This window comes from Pyxicephalus adspersus, chromosome 6 (genome assembly GCF_032062135.1).
Source record: "Pyxicephalus adspersus chromosome 6, UCB_Pads_2.0, whole genome shotgun sequence".
Taxonomy (NCBI): domain Eukaryota; kingdom Metazoa; phylum Chordata; class Amphibia; order Anura; family Pyxicephalidae; genus Pyxicephalus; species Pyxicephalus adspersus.
This window is the reverse complement of record NC_092863.1, coordinates 93382112-93405469: the sequence shown is the minus strand read 5'-3', so window position 1 is coordinate 93405469 and position 23358 is coordinate 93382112. Positions and strand designations below refer to the sequence as shown.

Here is a 23358-nt window from a genome sequence, read left to right as displayed (position 1 = left end):
TTCTCATGTTAAGCCGAGATCAAATTCTACATCTGTCATCAAAGGTTCTGTCATTATATAATAGGAATACTATATGTTCTCTCTGACACTTTATCAAGTAAGGAACGGTGAAAAGATTCCAGTGTTCTCCCTAGCCCCTTTTAGCTGGGCGCACCACCCAGCACTTTTCTGTAACCACCCGGCGCTGTTTTTGGAAAGTTACTGAAGAGTTGGGTCACAATACAAGGGCTGCCACCCAGCTAAAATTTCTTCCCACCCAGCTTAAAAAAAATTGAGGTTCAACACTGCTCTCTGTGTAACCAACACGTTTTGAATAATGTCGTCCATCAGGGGAGGGATTTAAAATTGCAAATTCACGATTCAGGCTCGTAGTCATTAGAGAAGGGGGCTGGCGATGTCCCTTCTGCAATAACTATTCTTACCTGTCTGATCGGCACCAACCCAGATATTCAGAAGCCGGGCATCTTCACCGCCGGCTCCACCGAGGACTTCCAATAAGATGCTGATGCTTTTTGGACCATTGAATGGCCACTGATAATGATGTATAGTTTGAGGAATGTTTAGAAAGTCTGTCAGGCCTTCATTCTCTTTGCAACAGGGACAGTAATAAAACCTTAAAGGAAACCTAAGGCCAGGCTATTAATATTTTGGGTACTTAGATATTCTAAACAAGCTAAAGCTTGGCGTTCACTGTGCCAGTTTTCTTTCCATGGTCTTACATTTCTGATCACCAATTTTGCTGAGCTGCACATGCGTTGGTTGCCAGTGAATCCCGACTTCCTTTGAGTGTGTCGGGAATGAATGAATTGCCCTGCACCCGCGTGCATCATCACAGCCCAGCCAACCACAATGGCCTAAGGGAAAAATGTGGAAGAGAAGGAAGATGGCGGCACCCTTTGACGGAAAAAGGGCAGGGGGGTACAGTGGGGTTTAGTTCTGCTTTTTATGCATTCTTATATCACCGTCTTGCCTCATCTACTACTAATCACACCTAGGTAAAGATAACCCCATATAAAGTTAATTGTATAAAATCCTTTTTGGTTATTTAAAAGTTCAGCGTTCAACCCAGAAATTTTTTTAAACCGGGTGGAAAGAAATTTTAGGTGGATGGCAGTTCCTGTATTGTGACCCAACTCCTGTTTTTGGGTGGTTGCTGAAAAGTGCTGGGCGGTGCGCCCGGCTAAAAGGAGCTGGGGAGAACACTGAGTTTATATATATATATATATATATATATATATATATATATATACACACATACATACCTAAGAAAATAAAACTGTCCCATATTGATTTAAACAAATTAAATCAATATGAAAAACCTTAGGGTTTGTTTCACTCTCCCTCCGTTTATTAGGAAATCTCCACATCTACAAAATACTTTATATTGTCATAAATTTTATATCTATATATATATATATATATATATATATATATATATATATATATATATATATTTAGTACGGCAGTTGTCCGATCTTGTTTGAATGCTTTTTGTGTGTGTTTTTCCTTTAATCTTTATTTAATGGTATGCTTTCAGAACAATAGCGATTGTTGAAGCACACGTACCCTTATTTCCCACAAGGCAATGTGCTGTGAAGTTTTTTGTTTTTGAAGCAAAGGATGAGTCATGTTGGAGTCTTGCATTACAGTGCTGTTGTTAGTCATTACTGTAAGAGTTTTCTTTCATTTTGTCATTTGATTGCACGTCTACATCTGGTATTCATTGCCGGATAACAGAGTAGCGTGCAGGTCACTTAGAATCGCTTCTATCAGAGATGATGGATTGTATTGAGGAGTTTGCAGGATGTAGCTTTTCTCTGCCTTTTTTTATTAGGGGGCAGTGCTCAACCCAGAAATTATTTTAAGCTGGGTGGGAAGAAATTTTAGGTGGGTGGCAGTCCCTGTATTGTAACCCAACTCATCAGTAACTACCCAAAAACAACCGGGTGGTTACTGAAAAGTGCCAGGTGGTGCGCCCCAGGCGCTGGGGGGAACACTGGGGGGTCCTTGAAATAATTTTCAGGTCTTGGAGAACTGCTATCTTCACAGCTCACTGGATATTAGTGTGGTGGTCAGTGATAAGAATTTCTTTTACATTGCTGGCCATTTGGAAGAATGTCACCATTACAGATACCCAAAAAGGTCATGGGTGTCACTTAAACTGACCTGAGAGGTGCAAACTGCCTTTTGTTCGAGGAACCCTAGTTAGGAAACACTGATGTAAAGTGATAATCTATTAGTTCAGGAATTAATAACCCTCATTCTAGTGCAGGGGTATCAAATTTAGGCACATTGGCCAAATCTGGCCCGCACTGTAATTATATTTGGCCGGCGAGAAAATTCCAAATGTCTACTAGAGCTGGCAGTAGACCATTCATGCACCGCTAATACTACAAATTCCAGAATTCTACATCCTCTATATCCTCTCCATCCACAAGCACCCCATCCTCTGTTGACATTTATTAGCAACGTTCTTCAATTGTAGATATTTTTTCAATAAATATCAAGGTTGGCCTGTGACTTTATTCAAAATTTTATTTTGGCCCACTGTGTATTTGAGTTTGACACCCCTGTTCTAAGACATCTTTTCTTCACTGCAACAGGTCAGTTCTTTACAGGTGACTTCTTGTGGTGCAGGCTGGTTTGTTACGTCCCCAAGGCTCGTCACATGAACATTGCACAGTGCCTTTATTTTTTTCTGTAAAAGTAAGGATAAGTAATCATAAACCTAGCTAACTGAAATGGTGAAAATATGTATGAGTACTTCCAGTTAAACCTCAAAATCTATCAGTAGATCCAGATTCATGGAAATTTGTATTCAAGAACTCACCTCATCCTCCACCGCTGTCCGTAATGGAAAGGTCAAGATTTTATACAATATTCCCTTCCTATATCTGTGTATCTCTGGCTGGTTTGAGAATTCATTTTTGTTTTACTGAAGATGACCTGTGATGATTTTTTTTAAAAGCTCTCCAAGACTGGAGAAGATATCATGGGAGAACCTGGGTCATACAGCAAACTTGGAATAGATTTGAGATTTAAAGCATTTGCTGTAAGCTCTTCGGGGCAGGGTCCTCTCCTCTTGTATCACTGTCTTTCATTTGCACCCCTATTTAATGTACAGCCCTGCCTAATATTATGTTGCTATATAAATACTGTTTTATAATAACTAAGAGCAAATTATTTTTAAGAAATCTATTCTAGGTTAGTTGGATCACCCAAGATCAACCATGATAGTCTATCTTCTTCAGTCTTGGAGAGCAATAATACTTCTATAGTGTTTTGGTTAGGTTTGGTTCAGCAGATCATTCCTTCTTTGTGACAATATAAAATTTTGGCTCGGGTGATCCTCATATTCATACCTAAAGTGGAACTAAACTCATTGGTGGGTGGTGAGCTGCTACTAATATCGGCATACTTGCCAAATATGACTCGGGCATAGGTCCATGACTTGGCATTACTTCATCCTCAGAATGCGCCATCTTCACTGCCGGCTCCACAGCCAACTTCCATGAAGACCACAATCCTCTTCGGGCATTGATAACGATATAAATTTTAGGAAAGATTTAAAAAGTCTGTCGGGCCTTCATTTCCTTTGTAACCTTTTACCAATGAGGATAGGGAAAGTAATAAAATCCTTAAAGGTAAACCCATGGCCAGATTCTTTATTTTTGGGTACTAGGTACTTTTGAACTAAGAACTTTGAAACGAGCCCTCACTGACCCCTGTAGCTGCAGGTACTATGTTCAAAGTTCTCTCAGATGCACTTTAAGACCTTTCTTTTTTATGGTATTGCAGCGGCACTCCGGCTCCCTACACCCCATTCATATCTCTTAAGTCTTGTATGAATGATCTGCAGTATTGTGCATCTAATTATTTTTATAGTCTATGTTTTTGACCTGTTGAATGTTAGTATTTGGTAGTCTTTGGCTAGCTGGATGTTATTGTGTTTTGGGGGTGGTTTGAATGGTCCGGATGAAGAGAATTCTTACACTTTTATTAATCGTCATACTTTTTTTCAGAGTATTATTTGCCTTTTGTAGAAATTTCTTCTGCTTTCTTTTCCATCCCGACTATCCGTTTATTTGAGTGTAAAAAGGTGACCGTGTAACCAACTCTGGGAGAAGAAATCTAAAATTACTTTGATCCAAAGCGCCTGATTTTCTACCCATGTCAGCAGCCTACACAATATGGCAGAACCCATCCCTGTTAGGCTGAGTACACATGTGCAGTATTTATCGTTGGAAATGAACGATTAACAACCAATTGTCCGATAATCGTTAAGAAAAAAAGTGCACAACGACGCTGATGAACGAGAATTGTCGCTGGAAACGAACAACCGTTCTGGCGGATCTAATTGGGTTATGATCGTTCGTAATCTATTGTGTGTACGGTCTTTCAGTGATTGTGGATGGTTCTGCGGTACACTTTATCTTTTACATGTCACTTCCTGCATCATTCAAACGATCGTATCTAGTGTGTGTACAATATTGGTGGATTATATTTGAACAATTGTATTGTTACAGCATGTACAGAATTGTGCACAATACGATCGTTCAAAATAATCGTTGATCTGACGTTAGTCGTTCGTTTTCTAACAATTATTGCACGTGTGTACCTAGCCTTAAACTAAGACATATGTTAAAGCCAGGTGGGAGAAGTTGTAGGTGGGCGGCAGCTCCTGTATTGTGACCCAACTCTTTTTCAGTAACCACCCAAAAACAGCCGGGTGGTTACTTAAAAGTACTGGGTGGTGCGCCCAGCTAAAAGAGGCCGGGGAGAACACTGCTTATCATATGTACCATACTCAGGTGCCTGCTCTCCTCTCTTTCTATTACTTTCACCTGGGCAATGGGCACTACCCAAACCACTTCACCTGGCACAGAGATCGCAGCTCCTACCTCCTGTGCTCCCATTCTTCCTTCCTCTCTCACACATAACAATCCTCACCTCCACCATCACATCAGTCCCTGTACTTCCCACAGCCTTACATCCTGTTTTTACCAACACACACCAACCCCCTCCCAATTGTTAGCAGCCTCCTTCTCCAAGGCTACGTACACACGTCAGATGATTCTCATTCGATTCTCGCCTCGCCTGATATCGGATGAGAATCTGGTGTGTACAGCGGCCGTCCGATGTCGTTCATGGATCCATCCTGGAGGATCCAGGAATGACAAACGATCGTGATACAAGTGAAAGGGAGAGAGCACAGCAGGGTACCCGCTCCATCGGTGATGTATGTACAACACTCGTTCATGCATCTTTCAGTCTTTTGTCGTTGGAAAGGATTGTGAAAGATCCTTTCCAACAACAAAAATCTAATGGGTACCCAGCCTAAGACTCCACTCTACGCCATTCAATACCACCATGCCAACCCCTCTCCTGTTCACACCACCATAATGCCAACTAAACCCCAGTTCTTTTCTGCTGTTCCAGCTCTCCCAACCATGTCAGCCACTGCACCAGAAAACCAGTCCCAGTACGAGCCGCCAAATCTTTTAGCCATGGGTAATACCCCTCCATATCAGCTTGCACCAAGCCACCCACCTAATACTTTGTTGTAACCATCTATCACCAGGTCAGCAGCTGCACCACCACCCACCTAATCCTTTCTGCTGCTACTCTTTTCAGGTTCAGATACTTACACAAAGGTACAATAAACAATATATAATTTTATTATTAAAAAAAAGGCATTCAGTGGAGTTGCAGTATTTATTTACTTGGATTTTAACAGCACACTGGAATTTATTATTTTGTTCCTTTATAGATATAAGAGAGTCTTTATCTAGCACCAGACAATGTCACTTGTTTTTGGGACTTGTGTCTGTCAATACTGCATGTTATCAGAAGTGTTCACCCCTGGCTGAGGATTGGTGGCTTGTACTGGAATTTATAGGGGGGGGGGGAGCACTTTCTGCTTCTTTATTTTTCCTTTACCCTTAACTGTTCAGCTCTGCAATCTACCTGGATCTTCTAGTAATTAGCTGCATGCCTACAGGTGACCTCCGGCGGCTCCTCCTTTTCATCCCGTGTAAATTCCAGGGAAAAACATGTGAATTGCACTCACATTTTACTCTAAAACCCTGTCCGTTTTATTACCTTTGTGTGTCCTAAGTTTTACATTTTTCCAAATAATTTTTTACTAATTTTTTTTCTTTTCTTTTTTAAATAGGGCGGAATGACAGCGGGGAGGAGAACGTTCCAATCGATCTCAGCAGAGGTAAATATGGGCTTGTTTAAATATACTTAAAATACATGTCTAATGTAGTACATTTTATTATTATTATTACACACAGTATTGTATATTCCCAGGATTCTTAAATTTTTTAAAGAGAAAAATCACACAGTTGTCTGAATGCCATTCTCTGTGCATCTTCATTCTGATTGGCTATGGTTATGATAGCAGACTGACTTGTGAAAGGTTTAATTGTTGTTCTGCACCTCAATTTAAGAGTTAATGCCAATAACTATTTTATTAACGTGCTGCGTTATATGGAAAATTTTATATTTGGATGGGCTGCATTATACCTGCTCTAGCACACTTCAATAGAACATGCAACAAAAACCAACCAGTGCAAAACAGGGCAAAAGCCTGTGAACCATGTGTACTGCTCATTTAATGGGATTTTACTGATCTGTGTTTGATGTAGAACTCAAGATAGATTCAACTCTAGATATGACAGTTCATTTAGTGGAATAACGAGGACAGTGGTCCCTACCATGGTGGTATGGCATGCTTGCCTGTCTGCCTATCCTCATCCATTCCTCTGTCGTGCTTTTTAAATACCTCGCACTCGATCAGCTACGAAATCATGTGACACTGAGCCCAGCAAACAACTATTACTCCTTCTGTGGCCGGCTCCTGGAATCTGTGTTTGCAGCCAAAGCATTAGTAAAGATGACTCCTTCCTCATGTGACGTGCCATGGGATATCCCATTTTGCTTGATGAGCAGTCGACTATCTTCAGCCCCATCCTTTAATGTATGTGCGGCTCTGGGCTTCCCAGTTTGTACAAAGCTACAATTCTGACTGTAGGTTTTTATTTTTTATTCATGAAACCTCTTGTGTGCACATACTTAAAAACCATAAGACCACCTAGCCAGATAATTAGTAGGTTAGATTAGCCTGGTACCAAAAACAAATGAAACATGGAGTAGACCAATCTTATTTTATTGCTGGCTGCTTGGTGGTGTTTTTTGTGTTGCTTTTGGTGCCTTTTATTTATACAAGGGAAGTATGGGTTTTAGGGTTGTGGTTTGAAATGTGGTATTAGATCAGCCTTTCTCAACCCTTTTAACGTGGAGACCTATGAAATAAAGTTCAGGTCTTCAGTGAAACCCCTCTTATAATTATTATACCCACAGCTCGCAGTATATATTCACCTGGTGGTCATTAGGAAGGATGCCTTCTACTTTGCTGGCCAGTAGGAAGAATATTACCCTTGCAAATAGCCTAAAAGATCAAAACTGATATGAGATGCACAAACTGCCCATTGGTTAAGGAACCCCTAAAAACTTCTGGAGGAACCCTGGTTGGAAAATGCTATACTAGAGACTGCGTTGGGTGGGGAGCTGCAGTTTTTGTCCTGATGCAGACTGCTAGATGTGTTTGCACATTCCTGTAGCCGGTTCTACACAAATACATAATATTAATATTCTAGGGGTGCTGAAGGTTGTTACAGCATGTTAAAAGTAAAACATCCCCCTGGCAGTGTTATGAATTATAATTAGTGTTGGTTGCCAGAAATACCCTGCAAACCCCGGCTTCCCCTGCAATTTCCAGAGCTAAACGAATTCCCCCCGCACCAACCTGGCCATTACAGATTGTCGAATATCAGAATGCGGAAGAGAAGGTGGCTGCACCTGCATTGGAATGGGGACAAGTGAGCATCCCCAGGGTTTAGTTTACCATAACTAAAACTTTACCACAGAGTTCCATAAGAAAACATCGTTGGTGATGTAACTCTTTGTGTCAGTTCCTGTATTGGAGGTCATCGCGGAGGTGGTATTTTTTAATTCACAATCTTTACATGTCTCTGAACGCTTCAAATTGTTTTGCTCAAGGTATACAATGTACAGAAATGAGAAATGGATTTTCTCTAAGCAATTTCTGCCTCTTTGAGTCACAGAATCCTGAGTTTACAGAGGTCGCAGTTGGCACTTCTTGTCCACGCAGCAGCCTAAGGTGGGGTTACGTCAGCAGCAGTCATTCCTTATCAGTCGGGGAATAATTCTTTTTTTGCGCCCTGACAACGCTCGCTGTCCCCGGTCAGCCTGAGAGCAACCCGATTAGTTGTGTAACCACATCAACCAGGAAAACACAGCGTAGATGACATGCTGCAAGCAAGGAATTAGGGCCTCAGATGACATCTTGTGACCTGCATGCTTGTGCTATGCTGGAATGAGTTTTTTTTTTTCTTAGGATATTTATGACATGGGCTGCAGCCTCTGTATGACTTCAGGCATAAACAAAGTCCTGTATGGGATCCAATCAGCCGGAGTATGGCATTGCATTGTAATAACTGGATTTACTTAAAGGGCTGGTACACCTTGAATCCATATCTAACGGAGCTCTGGTTTTCATATCGGACCCAGAAATGATTCTGCTGTACATTTTATTTCTAATTGGGCTGGTTTTATAACGCCCACAGCCTTTTTGGAAAACTATTTAGAAATAAATATGTAAACCCAATCATTAAAATCTCATGTTAAATCTGAATTCCAGCTTTGCTATTGGGCTTGCACAGCTGTACTTGTATTATCAACATGGTCTCTTTAAAACAGGACATGGGTGGTAGGGTGATAATACCCAATGACAACACTAAACAAGGACTTCATGACAGTGTTAGCAGATATTATTTTTAATAATAAAAGCTGCATAATCAAAAAATTAAGATTAAAAATGAAAATTGTGTCTATGATTTGGGTTTTGAATTTGTTAATGGCATCAGTTTGCTATTATTGTGAGATGCTCCGGAGATCGTTCAGATTTAAGTGTATATTTGACTTGCATATGACCTGCTGCAATCAATGCACAGCCTTGTGAAAATAAGGCCCAGTATGTTAGGGGTTAGATTTAAAAAAAAAAATCACTACATGGGGAAAATGCAGATCATGTTGATATAACTAATTTAACAAGTTTAGAAAAGAGTATCTCTCTCTTTTTATAAAAAAAGGAGGCTTTGAGCCTCCTCCTGTCATACATAGACTTGCAATAGGTGACATCTTTTAGGTGTTTTTTAGGTATTTGGTTTATTACCATTCTTTTTCAGTAATCCAGTTTGTAATTCTGACTTATTTCTAATATTAAAGGGGGCTTCATAGGCTTTCCTACCTCCAGACCCCTCACCGTTCTCCCCATTTTATCACCCCTATCTTGATGCCACTAGGGTTGCAGCACCTAAATGAAAAACTTATGGCAGGTCTAGGGATTACCCAGAGGGCCCTCCCTGATCTATAGGGGTTCAAGATAAGATTTAGTACCAAGAAAACAACAATTGGGACTTCTAGAGCATCAAATAGCTACACATTGACAACATTTGTAAAACGTATATTACAAAAAAAATGTTTTTCATTCAAGTTAAAACATCTCAATAAAATCATCCAGATATATATGTCCAAATACAAAACTGACATGATAAATCTCTTGTGTAGATGTTCCTATTCTACGCGTTTCGCAGAACAGCCGGCTTCCTAAGAGAAACGAGATATAGATTTAGGTGTGAACAATGAGGTAGTTCTCACACAGGATGGTAAAGGAAGTAAACCGTAAGGACAGCGGCAGAATCAGGAGGTAATCCACAGCAAGATCAATCTCAAGTTCCCAGATCTTCCCAATTGATTGTATCAGATCAAGATCTTCCCAAATATCTAAATCTGTGGCTATATCCCATAACCGAATACATCCGTTTCCTGAAATGTCGGGGGTAGGGGGGGGAGGGAATTAAGGCTCAAGGTGAGATAGTCAAAAATCTAGTAATATGGTTGTCAGTGTGAAGGTAGTGGATTGTCGTGTAAACACTGCTGAGATAAAGTTCTATAAGTTAGCATTTAAAGAGGAACTATACTCAAAAATGAAAAACACACCTTTAATCCCGCAGGGAGCTGGCGTTCCGGGCGCCGCTATCTTCATCTTCTCTTCCAGGTTCTTCATCCTACGTCAACCGACCCAGATCAGGTGATGTAGGGTGAAAAAAAATTTTGCTGATCCTACTGCGCATGCGTGAGTTCGGCACGTGCCTGAGATGCTCAGGCATGCGCCGAAGGAGGGCCCAAGAGCCTCCCGGGATGCCTGACCTAGGTATTCATTCTGGACCGCCTAGGGGGCAGTGCTTCATTTTTTTTTTTTTTTAAAGGGTGTTGCACCTTAAAAAAATAAATAAAAAAACACATAAATTTTACCCTACATAAAGGGGTCCTCTACCCTTTATGTAAAGTGAAAATTCTGAGTATAGATACGCTTTAATGCCGTGCTTGAAAGGCTTTTCATGATCCTGTTTTATGACAATGTGGCAAAGAAAAGTTGTGCATAAAGTCACTTTATGTGCTTCTATGTGTTTTCAAGGCAAACATGTCCTCCTTTAAACAATTTTTTGCTACAAATAGTTATCGGTCACCAATTTACAATATTTTTTCCACATATCACCATTCTATGTAGTAAGCATTTCCTCCACCATTCACCACTGACTCAAACCCCCCAGTAGTTCATGCTGAGGATATGATTGAAAAATTCATAAGCAGATGTTCTGTCCAGTAAAAGCCATGGCCTGGTGATAAGTAGATCAGAGCTAAGCAGCTAAAATAAGAAACACTTCACTAATAGTTCGTCTTAGACCAGTCCCTTCCAGCACTAAGCTCCTTATTGGTCAGCAATTGCCCAAAATTGGGGGCAGGAGGGCAATGTCCCTTCTGCGATAACCCGACTTACCTGCCTGAGTTTCTCTGAGCTGCACATACGCAGAACGATGTTGGTTGAGAGGGAATGCCGGCAATCCCGGATTCTCTTGCATGTGTCTGGAATGAGTGAACACCCATGCGCTCCACTCTTTCATTGAGGCACAACCTCCTTTTGTCATCACTCTTTAAGCAACTGGTCCCCATCATCCTACCCCTTTCATTCTTAAAAGAGAACACTACTGTCTACTGCCCCTGGAAACGATGGCTGGTGATCATCTCCAGCAACTTTAACTGAACTTTTTTTTTTATTAAAAAGAAAGTCCCACTTTCAAAAATCCACCATCAGGCAGATGGTTATTGCAGACAGGAACAGACAATGTCCCATCTGCAATTATTACTCTTCCTTGCCCAATCAAAGCCCAACTGACAATTTTTGCTGAGCATGCGCAGCTCAGAACTTGGTTGCCTTGCGTGTGCCGAGAATGAATGAACAACCGACATTGCCAATCAAAATAACTGAAGATCGTCTCTGGGAAGAAAGGTGTCGGCTCCCTGCGATGGAACAGGGATAAGTTAGTAGTGCAAGTTTGATTCCACTTTTCTAAAGGCGTATAAACTTTTTAAAGAGTTCGGTTACTCCCAAATGTCTAAGGCTGTGTACACACGTCAGATGATTCCCGTCCGCATATCACTTTAGGGCTGGTATCGGACGGGATTCTGATGTGAATACAGCGTTCACCCAATGTCATTCACAGAACTGTACTAAATGACTGCAATACAAGTGAAGGGAATAGAGTGCAGCCGGGTGCCGCTCATTTGTTCTCACCCCTGCCCTCTAATAATGTTTTTTCTGTGTATCTGTGGCACACTCTTAGTCTTTTAGCATGCTTGCCGGATGCCTGTTTATTCCTTATTGGTTTATTCATAGGCCATTGTCTGTAATTATTTACTGCCATTCATTAGGCTGGAAGGATGTTTATATTTTGTAGAAGAGAATTTGCTGCACTGCAGCTACTCCTCGCTTCCTACATGACTTTAGCAATGCAAATGAACCTGCTGAATGACTGACGGCTCTCTAATGCAAGCTGTTCTTCTGTGCTTGTTAGAACAATCGTATCTCCACAATAGGGTTGATTGGCACTAAATATTTTTATGCCCTGTATCCTTGAGGTGAATGGCTCCAGGACAACAGAAATGTTGAAGGTTTGATTATTTTATTATCGAGGGTTTGTGCTTCAAAAAGCACAGACGCCAAAGTGGTGTTTGTAACTAATAAGCAATTATTCTCATTTTACAACCACAGCTGTTCCAAACAATAATAATGTTTATTATGTCACAAACAGCCACCTGTCTATTATGAACATTTATACCGGACACATACAAGTCTGTTTCTGCTACATTCTGATATTTGACAGTAACACAGATTGAAGGGCTGCCTGTGAAATAGAGAAATTCTTTGATTTCAATCAAATCTAAAAAAAATCATCATGGTAATACTTGCAGGGGTTTATATTCTTCCTGCCCTGGGCTTTTTATGCAGGTGAAGGGTATGTTCACACGGGGAGTGGATTTTGACACGGTTAGGCGATGATAACAGGATCAGGGAGGCAGATTTGTGTGGCTGATTTCATCCACCATTTTCATCACTTTGGGCATCATTTCTAAATAACACTCCAAGGCTATGTTCACATGTTCAGTAATTGTTGGAAAGGATCTTTCACGATTCTTTAAAATGCCCATGCAGACATTTCCAGCATCAGCGTCTGAGCTGCAGAGGATGCTGGGAGTTTAAATAAGGATTACATGCACATAGAATATTTGAAAACAACCTAAGCCTTTGTTGGTAAATGGTCATATTGACAAAATAATTTTTGAAAGCTTTTACTTGGAAACAATTACTTGCAAAGGCTGCTTGAGAATCGCTGTTCAGCATAAGGTGATTTAAAAGAAAAATGCATCACTTGGGGAGACAGCTTGGCTTTCGCTTACTAGGAAATGTGGGTGGTTATGGTTGCGTTATGGGTGCCTGCTCAGCATTGCAAACCGCAACCTCATCCTATTCTGTGTATCGTAATCTTGCCATTAATGCAAAACCCTGGGCAAACCCCTAAATACATTTGTGTTTACTGTCTGACCTGCCTGGGGGTTTGTAAATCTGTACAGCCGATCTCATGATTTACACTCATTTTTTTACGCTGCGCAGTAGAGAAGTGATGCACACTGTTCCTGGTTATCTCATTTAGCTTCCTGTTCACCTCTGTATTCCAGATTTCATAAAGGGGAACTAAACGCAAAATAAAAAAAAACACTTACCTTCAACCCCGCAGGTCTGTCGATCTATCGGGAGGTTTCTTTCTTTGGGTCCCGCGTCATCCTGGTATCTGTCTTCAGCCCGGCACAGAGATAGCATCGGACGCCGACATCTTTTCTGTTCTTCCAGGATCTTCTTCCTTCGTGGCGTAGATTGGGAAAAAGATTGCTGATCTTGCTGCGCATGCTTGAGGTCTGCAATTTTTTTTCTGGCATTAACCCCCCCTAGCGTTCTAATTCTGTCCATATTTTAATGCAAAAAGCATTACATTTTTTTGCATGGAAATTTATTTTATGTTGTAGGCTATAATTCTGTCCAATATTTAATAAATGTAATATTAAACTTTAAATAAAAAACTTAAATCTATTAAAAAATAAACAATAGTGAAACGTAATATAACTGTTCAGTAGCATGTATAATACACACATGACTCCAATGACCTAATGTGGAACTAAATTCGCACTAATAATATATATATTATAGAGATTTATAGAGAAGTTTTTTGTATTGAATCCAATACAAAATTATTTGAATTTACCGCCGTGCCTCTCGCACAAACCGACGCATGCACCAACGTCACCGGGAAACCCCGGAGAACGTCTCTGCACATGTCAGGAGAAGATCAAAGAAGGAAGATGCCGCCGGAGGACCAGCAGGGACAAGAAGGTAAGAACAAGGTAAGTGGGCTTTTTTATTGTTTTTTAGCGACCCTGAGTGCGACTCGGGATTACCGCTTGGGGGGGGTTAAAGAAGTTATTGCAGAAGAGACTCCGCCTGTCTCTTGTTTCTATCACCACCTGCCTGCTTGAGGATTTTTCCAAGTGCGAATTTGGTTCCACATTAGGTCATTGAAGTCTTAATTTACATGTCTGTTTACTGCCCATTATTATTATTGTTAATAAACAGTATTTTTATAACACCAACATATTACGCAGAGCTGCAGGAGGAGAGCACCCTGCCCCGAAGAGCTTACAATCTAATAGCACTGATAGGGCCAATCACATTCTCCTCTAAAGAAAATCCTGGATACCTCCAGGTGTAAAGAGAAGAAAGTGTCTGAGTCTTTTCAGCCTTCTCAGTGTCTTTAAAGAACCTAACACTCCACCCTTACAGAATCTTCTGACACTGCAAATGTTTTGTATAAATGACTTTGGATGAGTTATGTTCATTCCATGAGATACAAACATGCCTGCACTGGGACGAGCCTTTCCAACCATGTCATGTCCTGAATATATCCATTCTGATGTCATCCTACTAAAGGGGCTCCAACTTGTTTGCTAGGGGAGCTCTCTGTAGTTCCAAAAATATAATTATGAACTGGATTGATATCCATATCTCACAAAGTTACTCAGAATCTGTTTCTATGCCCATTTTTTTACCCATATACGAAAGTTTTAGAGCATTATCTGCCAATGCTGACTACTTGCCTGGCTGTGTTAAGTACTTTGAGACCCGGAGCAAGTGGAAAGTTTACAAAGATGGAATTCTTGACTTCTAATTTGTATTTGTTCCTTGCTTCCAAAAAAGTAAAATGTGTTAGTACATCACCCTTGTGCTTAATTCCCCTTTAGCATAGACCTCCATAGATACACCATGCCCTCTTCACAATCACAAATATTGTGCCACCATTCATATGTATTTGGTCTGCACTTAAATGAGTTCTAATAAGAGGCAATTTTCCAGCAGAGCTTACTCTCGGCTATCCATTATAAATGGGCCCCATAGTGACTTGTTACCGGTGTGTGTTGTAGCTGATGCACAATTCTGCACCACCACTTCAGACCTGGGTCGAAATATATGAAGTGTAATTCCTAGAGGAAAACCATTTTTAGCTGACCCAGAAAATAATGTGAGATTTCAAAATTATACCATCAGTTGTTTAAAATACATTTTAAAGCATGTTAACTTATAAAATATCTGTTAAAATTATCCTTTTTCTTCATGCTAAAGACAAAAACGGTTTGAAATTGTTTTTGCAACTACAGACAGTTTTTTATTACAGAAATACTTTTAGGGTAAAGAAAGGTTAGTTATTCTTTGTGTCTACATTTCCCTTCACTTCTATCCCGGTGACCATCTAAGCCAGCCATTCTCAAAAAGGGCTCCAGAGGTTTCTAGTGGTTCCTTAAGCTTTTCCTGGATGACCACCCATGTCATGGTAACCCCAAAGTTTTGTGGCCCATGCCACTTGGTAGAATCATTAGCGTAAAACCCCAGCTCTTTATAGTTTTCTGTAAGGGGGTCTTTTTACTAAACACCACGGTAAGGGGTATTTCAACATTAGGGGTTCCCCACAAACCTGAAAATTATGGGGTAAAAGTTTAAGAAACTATTTGTTTCTCGCTTCTTGTATGAAGCCTGCATATGTTTTGCTTGATAAGTGACTGTGTTACAATTATTTCACAAATATTGGATAGGATATTGCAGAGAAAAAACAAAATGAATCGAACAGCAGGTCCTAATGGTCCCTGGAGGGATCTCCCCACTGGAGATTGATGATGATAATAGAAGTTAAAAAAAAAGTTAAAAGTTAAAAAAAGTTAAAGTTAAAAGATAATCTATCTCTGTTCAGTTCAAACTTCCTTGGCATTAAATGTTCCTAAAGTAAGCAATTTCTGAAATATGGGCACCTTGTAATTCCTGTATTTATCACGTAGATCTTTATTTCAATCCCTATCGAGTGCCTGGAGATGCCAAGCACATGTGCCCATGGGGTTCAGCTTCTGCTCAAGCCAAGATTATACCGTGCTCAGTTTTGGAGCAGTAGCTTACCTGCTATCACATACCAGTCTGAGGATGATGGGAGTGGTGATTATTGGGAGCGGGCATAGCTTAAAGTATAGGTAAACATAAGCACTAAACCTCATATAAGCTTTAACATGTTAAAGTCATCCAAAAGTTTCCAATATCTTTTAATCTGCATCCTTCTTTAAAGTATTACTTGTTGACATTGCTTTAATTATTCAAGCACTTTATTGGATAACAAGTTTCTGTACATTGACAATATTGAAATTATGTGCGTTGTCATTTTGTCATGTGGGCATCTAATGGAACCTACCAGTGGCTGTGATAATACCCAATAGACTGACATGGCCCACTATCCATCACTGAAATGCAACAAAGAATGAACGAAAAGAGAAAATAACCATATCTCTACCATTTATTTTATACCCTCCAGTATTCTTCTGAGACCTTTTTTAGCCGTACCCACCACCCCGCCCCTTTCAGTAACAGCCACCTGGGTGTTTTTGGGTAGATACTGAAGAGTTGGGTCACAATACAGGAGCTTGCCACACACCTACAGTTTCTTCCCACCCCGCTCAAATACATTTCTTGGTTGAACACTGCTCCAGTAAAAAAACTTTTTTTTGTGTTATTTGCAGGTTACAGCTTCTGTTTTAGGACACTTCTAAGGGTATACCGCCACTTTCTGATGTGGTGGTCTTAAAGTAGAAGCTGTGTCCTCCAATAAATGAATGCAGAAGAGACAAAGAATACCTTAAAAAAGTACAGGAAAGCAGTCACAATACATAGGGATATTAACAAATAAAATATCATTCAGTGAGAGTTTAGATCCAATTTATTCTCCACTTGGTTTATACTTTATGTGTAGTTGCAGAGAAACACAAGGATCAATGTGGGTATAAACAGATACTTGTCCTGTACTTCACCAATGTTGTAACCTTATAAATATTTTAGATAGAATTGTTTTTATTTAAATAGTTTCGGTTCAACTTAAAAGCTTTCTCATGAGAAAACTCACATAGTTCATTGTTTTGTCTTTCCAGAACCAAGTGACAACCTCAGAGAAATATTACAAAATGTGGCCAAACTTCATGGAGTCTCAAACATGCGGAAGTTGGGTCACCTGAACAATTTTATAAAGGTAAGGCTTGCTTTCCATTTGGTTTTTGATCATCATTATTTTAGGGGGGGGGGGGACTAAGCTTTGATTACAAGGCGCTTTAAAGGGTATTAATACTGTTGGAGAACTTAAAAGAAAAAAAGATATTTGATATAAAATTGCTGTATCTGCTGTATCTCAATTCCTATGCAACCCATTCCTTGGATAAAAAACACTAAAGTGAATTTTGGGAATAAGGAGCTCATTGATTCCGGGGCAAGACGGGGTGAAGTTCATGATATCCGCAGCCAGTGGACTAACCACTTTTCACCATCAAATGATGGAATCATCATCACCTAGGGACCTGACTTTCCGAGGTCAGGACATGAGCCAGAAGTGGTACTAAAAACTTTAATTCAGTGAGTGGGGAGGATGGGAGACAGGTGATATAAATAGAAGGGGTAGAGGCCAGGAGACAAAAAGGAGTCTCACTGAAAATGATTACATTCAGTTTTTAAGAAAAAGTTGAATTTTGATATACATACTTTTTGATGCATTGCTTGTTTTTGAGCAAATAAGTGGTCACTGGTTTCGGGCTTCTAATATCTTTAAGGGAAATGGAAAGGTTCATTTTTCAACACTTATTTAGAAAATGAGTGAACAAAATACTGATCTGCATATCATGCCCTATTGTTCAGCAAAACCACTACAACACCTGCTAGATGACAAGGGTGATAATAGTGTTGTTCTGGTCTCTACATTAACCTTCAGGTCGTTCCATATGTCTCTTTGGAGCCCTTGAATCCTGGCCCATGGCTCATTTCTCCCTCAGGATAAGCTAATACTCAGCCTGACTAAGTTTCTATTATCCTGTTAGACAGTTGCTCAATTTCTAAAATGCTTTGTCATTTTAATTACCATTAACTGTTCTTAAAACGAGACAAAGTGTCAGTGGCCACCGCTATGTTTAACAACAAACTAACATTAGATTGCTCGGTCATCAACCATCCCCAATCATTTATTTTTATTCACTTTAGACAGCCCCAAGTAAGAGGCTGCTTTCAGCATGCACCCGGTGGCTGTGGTTATTTGTGGTGAGGAAGCTGCAACCACTCCTCTCTCTACTTATTGCTCATGTGAACTCAGCCTAATTCAGTCCACGTAATAGTAAATTGTAGATAAAATAAAAGGCATTGCTACAAAGGTTTGGCAATTGGGCTATTCCAACTGAATTGTCTTTTGGAGACGATTTGCTGCACCATTCATTTGTAATATTGTAGTTGACACTTTCCCGGTGCTTTCATAGTGCTCCCTCCATTAATATGACTTGCACGGAATAATTCTGTTTTCTAGAACAGGGTTTGGTTTCAGGGTTCATTGATAGAAGATGGGCCAGTGAAGAGGAAGTACTATATAAGCCAGGCATTTCTGGGTCATCTGTTCCCTCAATCTCTGTACACTGCTTAGTAGATGGGGCTTATTGGTAAGACAGTAAAGTGGGACACTTGGATATACCTAAGGTGTTCCCCTTGTGGGATTTAGTAGTTGAAAGCTAACCTATATTACAATTCAATTATAATTTCAGATATAAAACGGTATAGTGCTATCAGATGGTGAGGGACAAAATAAAGGCTTGCCCTTAATTTTTAGCACCGTGGGAAATGGAGAACGAAGTCTGAACTCCCACAAAGAATGGCGGGAACATAGCAACAATATGACATATGAATGCAATTTTGTGCTGAAGGAGAGGGATAGCACTCGTCACGTGTTCTATTCCCACTATGAATGTGTCAGTGTCCATCAACACCAAAGCAATTCAGTATTCTCCCCAGAGAATACAGGGTGAGAAGAAGCTGTAGATTGGTGACAACCCCTGTGTTGTGACCCAGCTTTTCAGTAACCAGTCAAAAACAACCAGATGGTTATGGAAAAGTGCCGGGTTCGGAGAACACTGTATTTTCTGTTCAGTGAAGGCCACGCAAAAGATCCTAAAAGTTGCCCAACCGCCCCTATTCAAACTAATGGGAGAGGTTGAGAAATATTTTTTGCAGGCCTTATTTAAGTTTGGTCAGTTGATTTTCTTTTTTTGCATATCATCCAATAACCCAACAAGAACTCTGAAACGAAAAATACTTATTCTGTCTGCAGCTTATCTTTTTATTATTTTAAACCAAAACTTATTTTTGGCTGTGCTGTTCCTTGATATGAGCATCCTGTGCGGGACTTGAGGTTTGCTACATTTCCAGGAACTTCTTCATTTTCATACCAGTTTTGTTGTTCAGGTTTTTTTTGTTCTTGGTAATATTTCTTTAACACAGTGGTCTTTCCCATGCAAGGTTTTTGTGGCCATGTATGTAAAATATTAGTGTCTGCTTATTCAATATAGATCATGCTTCTGTACTGGGAAACCCTTGCTTGTTGATTTGGAGATTACTTGTTTCTTGTAATATATTTACTGTACTGGCTTGCAGATGGTGCTAGAATTACATTGCATGAACACCTAAAGTCTCCAGATTGACCACAGCAGAGCTTTCTCAATACAGTATGCAAACAATTCTATAGACCATGGGTTGGCAAACTTATGGCCACTAGGCCATTTTAGGAGTGGTCGGGAGCACACTATGCCAGACTCTGAGTCCCGCTCTATTGGCTCCACCCACCACCAGGAAACGCCCCCTGAAGTGAAATCCCTCTCCTCCGTATGCATTGCGCAGAAAATAGAGGAGCAACAGCAGGGAGGATGCACCGGAGCTCCGGCGGCTTCGGCTCCAGTAGTTCCTAACGCCCCCTGGCAGTTCAGAACAGCTCCGGAGCCACGGGTTGCCCGCCAGCATTAAACCGGCTCAGCCGGGGCGTTAGGCCGTAACAAACTACCAGCTAGGCCGTATCTAGCCTAAAGGCCGGAGTTTGCCAACCCCTGTTATAGACCAATATAACAGTTTGAATATTTATATTTTTAATGCCTTTCCCAACCTTTTTAAAATGGAACACTTGAAATAACTTTCAGGTCCTAGGAAACTAATTCTATAATTATTATATGCATAGGTCACAGTATATTTTTCCAGGTGGCCATAAGGAGAAAGCCGACAACGGCACCCCGCTGTGCTCTCTCCCCTTCACTTGCATTGTGGTAATTTGTGGACTCGCCAGGATGGATCCATAAACGACATCTGAGGAGCGCTGTACACACGTCAGATTCTCGTCCGATACTAGCCCTGAGGTGATTATTGGACAAGAAATGTTTGACGTGTGTACATAGCTTTAGTGGTTAAGATCTATCCAATTTGAAAAATTTATGATGAATTGGGTGCATCAGCCTTTTGGCACACTTGACTCCTTCATTTATATTAATATAAAAAACTGATGGTAAAAGGTTATATACATAGATTAGAAATGGCATATAATTTGTTATAGGTAAAGTAAAGTTGGTTGAACATGGAGTGAACATATCAAAACTTATCTATCCTTTACTTATATCTGTAAATCGTGATCATATTCAGATCCCAACATTTTCACACAGTAGCTACAAGCATGTACAGTTAGGTCCGTAAAATATTTGGACAGAGATAACTTTTTTTCTTATATTGGTTCTGTACATTACCACAATTAATTTTGAATGAAACAACTCAGATGCAGTTTGAACTGCAGACTTTCAGCTTTAATATAGTGGAGTGAACAAAAAGATTGCATAAAAATCTGAGAAACTAAAGCCATTTTTGCACAACCACTTCATTTACCACCAACCTGATCATAGCCTAACTTTCTTTTCAATGAATCTCTGTATGGCCGGGATTAAATTGCTGCCCCCACATACAGAAGGTCTGGCAGAACCGGGCACCAGTAATGAATACGTCCGCCCCATGAGCAGTGAGCATCAAGATAATAAGACGGTCTGGGTTGGGGACATTAGAGAAAAGAAATTATTGGGCAAAATAGCATCAGGAATAAATGATGAGAGGTGCAAATTGTTTAATTTACAAATAGATTTAGAGAATGTGTGTTTTCATCTCTGATTGAGGTCAGGACCCGCTGCTGAAAATGTAATTTATTTGCTTGCATTCATTCACTTAAACTGGCGCACCACTCGCAGTCAGAGCCGCTTCCTGTGACAAAGCAATAATTGTTTTGTCTTGTGTCTCTTTGGGTAAGAATAAAAGTTAACACTCGCTGACATATATGACATATATTTCCAGCTTTTTTACTGTAAGCATCCCAAGATGTAATTTTAGAGGTTACAGTCCCCCTTTATATTCCATTTCAAAGACTTGGATGAAGGGAACATTTTTTGTGTGGATGCTATGGGGTTCTTTACTATCGTAGAACAATGGTGCCTGTTTAGACATTTTGACTTAATTATTTTTGCAGGGGGAATGAAATTCCTCGGGCCACAAGATATTTAGAAACTTTGTACTGTTTGCCAGTAGCTATTGATTTGTACGCCTTTTAGATTACACATTAGATGTGGTGTCTGCATAACTTTTTTTTTTTTTTGTCATGACACCTTCCCACCCTTTCCTAATTGGTGATCCTGTCAGTAACATGCTTACGGTATTAGGGTGACCCTGATAGGGCTATATTTATGAAAATCTGACATTCCCTCGTGGGAGTCTTTCAGGTCCATGTGTTTCAATGGCAGTAATTTATTCCCAGAAGGGAATGTTGCAGGAAATGTCAGATTCCCTGTTTTATGAATAGAGCCCATTGTGTGGAACCTATAACGTTACAGCATTGTCAACATGCACTGCTTTCATGATTTGCATTTTAAACCCCACTCCTTTATCCAATCTCCATAGGGGTAGGTGTTCTGTAGTCCAAACTGACTGAGCCTAATATTATTGAGATTTCAGTTTCCTGTTCCAGAACTTACTAGGACATTAGCAGGACCAATAGGTATTTTTCCAAGCTTGCACTTTTTCATCCAGTCTCAGTGCGTACAACAGAAGCCGGGATTGTAAGTTTTGCTGGCAACAAATGCTCAACTGCACATGCGGATCTTGGAGAAATATAATGGCTGGGCAGCAATCAGGAAGGGAAGACCAATTATTGGACATCACCTTTCCTTCTGCAATAAACACCTGATTTATCAAAGTGAGACTAGTTTAAGGACTTATAGGCTGCAATATATAACATTTTAGTTCTTTTGCTAAATTATATAATAAATAAGTAGGTAAAGGGCTGTGTGAGCAGTCTGGATAGAGCATAACCCCAATAATGTATTCACGGATCAGGAATATTAGGGAAATATACTCTGTACATCCAGACCTTTTCTGACTTCTCCACAGCTGGGACAAACAGGGCCAGACTTTCATAGAAACAATTATTCTCTCAAGCTGTCATATTGATGTATTGATGTTGGCGTAATGCTGGAGGGGTCAGATCTTCTTCACACACTGAACCTCCACATGATTTGCTGTGCCAGAAATGTTTAGCTAAAAGCATTAAAGCTGAACTGCATTTGCTTGTTGATTCCTTACATTCAACCTCCTTTTCCTAATCTCTAAAAAGAAAAAACAAGCAATCTATGGCATGCTTTTCAAGTCAAAAAGTAAGGTCATGTTCGTGAGTGATGAAATCCGGCACCGCATCAAATCTCTCCTATAGTAGGAACTACCTTTCTATTGATTCATTTTGCATTACTGGCTTTGGGTAGGGTGCGACTGGGTGCTGGAAGATGGTTCATGCCCAAACAAGTAATCATGGCATCAATATGTCACCACCAGATAACTACATGGAGTATTTACAACCAGGAGAATACTGTACCATAAGAGGGAAATGGCAGGCCTACTTGCAAAACAAGTGCCTGCAGACAAGGTGACAAGGGTGCACCAAAGTCATAATACCCTTTCTATGGACAAAAAACAAGCCAATGATGACATTTTAAAAAGGTGAACAGTGATCTTTGCTTACATCTAACGTTGTTCCTGCATCTGGAAAAGAATCCTCTCCTAAGATGAGTGCTTGTTCTGCAATCCCTGACTTTTACTACTGCAGATAATCTGCATCTGGAAGTCATGCTGATCCTTTGGCTTCCATATCATACGTTGAAGGGACGGTTGAGAGGGAAAAGTGGTAACAGTACCTGCTATCACTTAGGTTGTCATATTCAGAGTGGAAATAGGTCATCCAATAAAACCATTGCTTCCAAAATGTCTCCCCAGGTAGGGTCCTCTATAAAAGCTTATTAACTTTGGTGGACCATTGGGAAATTGTGGCATGTTGTGATAATTTAAATCTTTTGCTTCGCCCCAAATATGCTGCTAACACTTTAGCACAGTGTTTCTCAACCATGGTTCCTCCAGGATTG

At 40.2% G+C, this 23358-nt stretch overlaps 1 protein-coding gene across 2 annotated transcripts in view; it reads left to right on the top strand.

Moving 5' to 3' along the window:
* Positions 1-23358, top strand: part of RICTOR (RPTOR independent companion of MTOR complex 2) — an 86019-nt gene that overhangs the window by 10555 nt on the left and 52106 nt on the right. For both annotated transcript variants that reach the window (XM_072416618.1, XM_072416617.1), the window contains exons 2-3: positions 6176-6223; positions 16999-17096. In XM_072416618.1, the coding sequence (XP_072272719.1) occupies positions 6176-6223; positions 16999-17096 (146 nt within the window). The remainder of the gene's footprint in view (positions 1-6175; positions 6224-16998; positions 17097-23358) is intronic.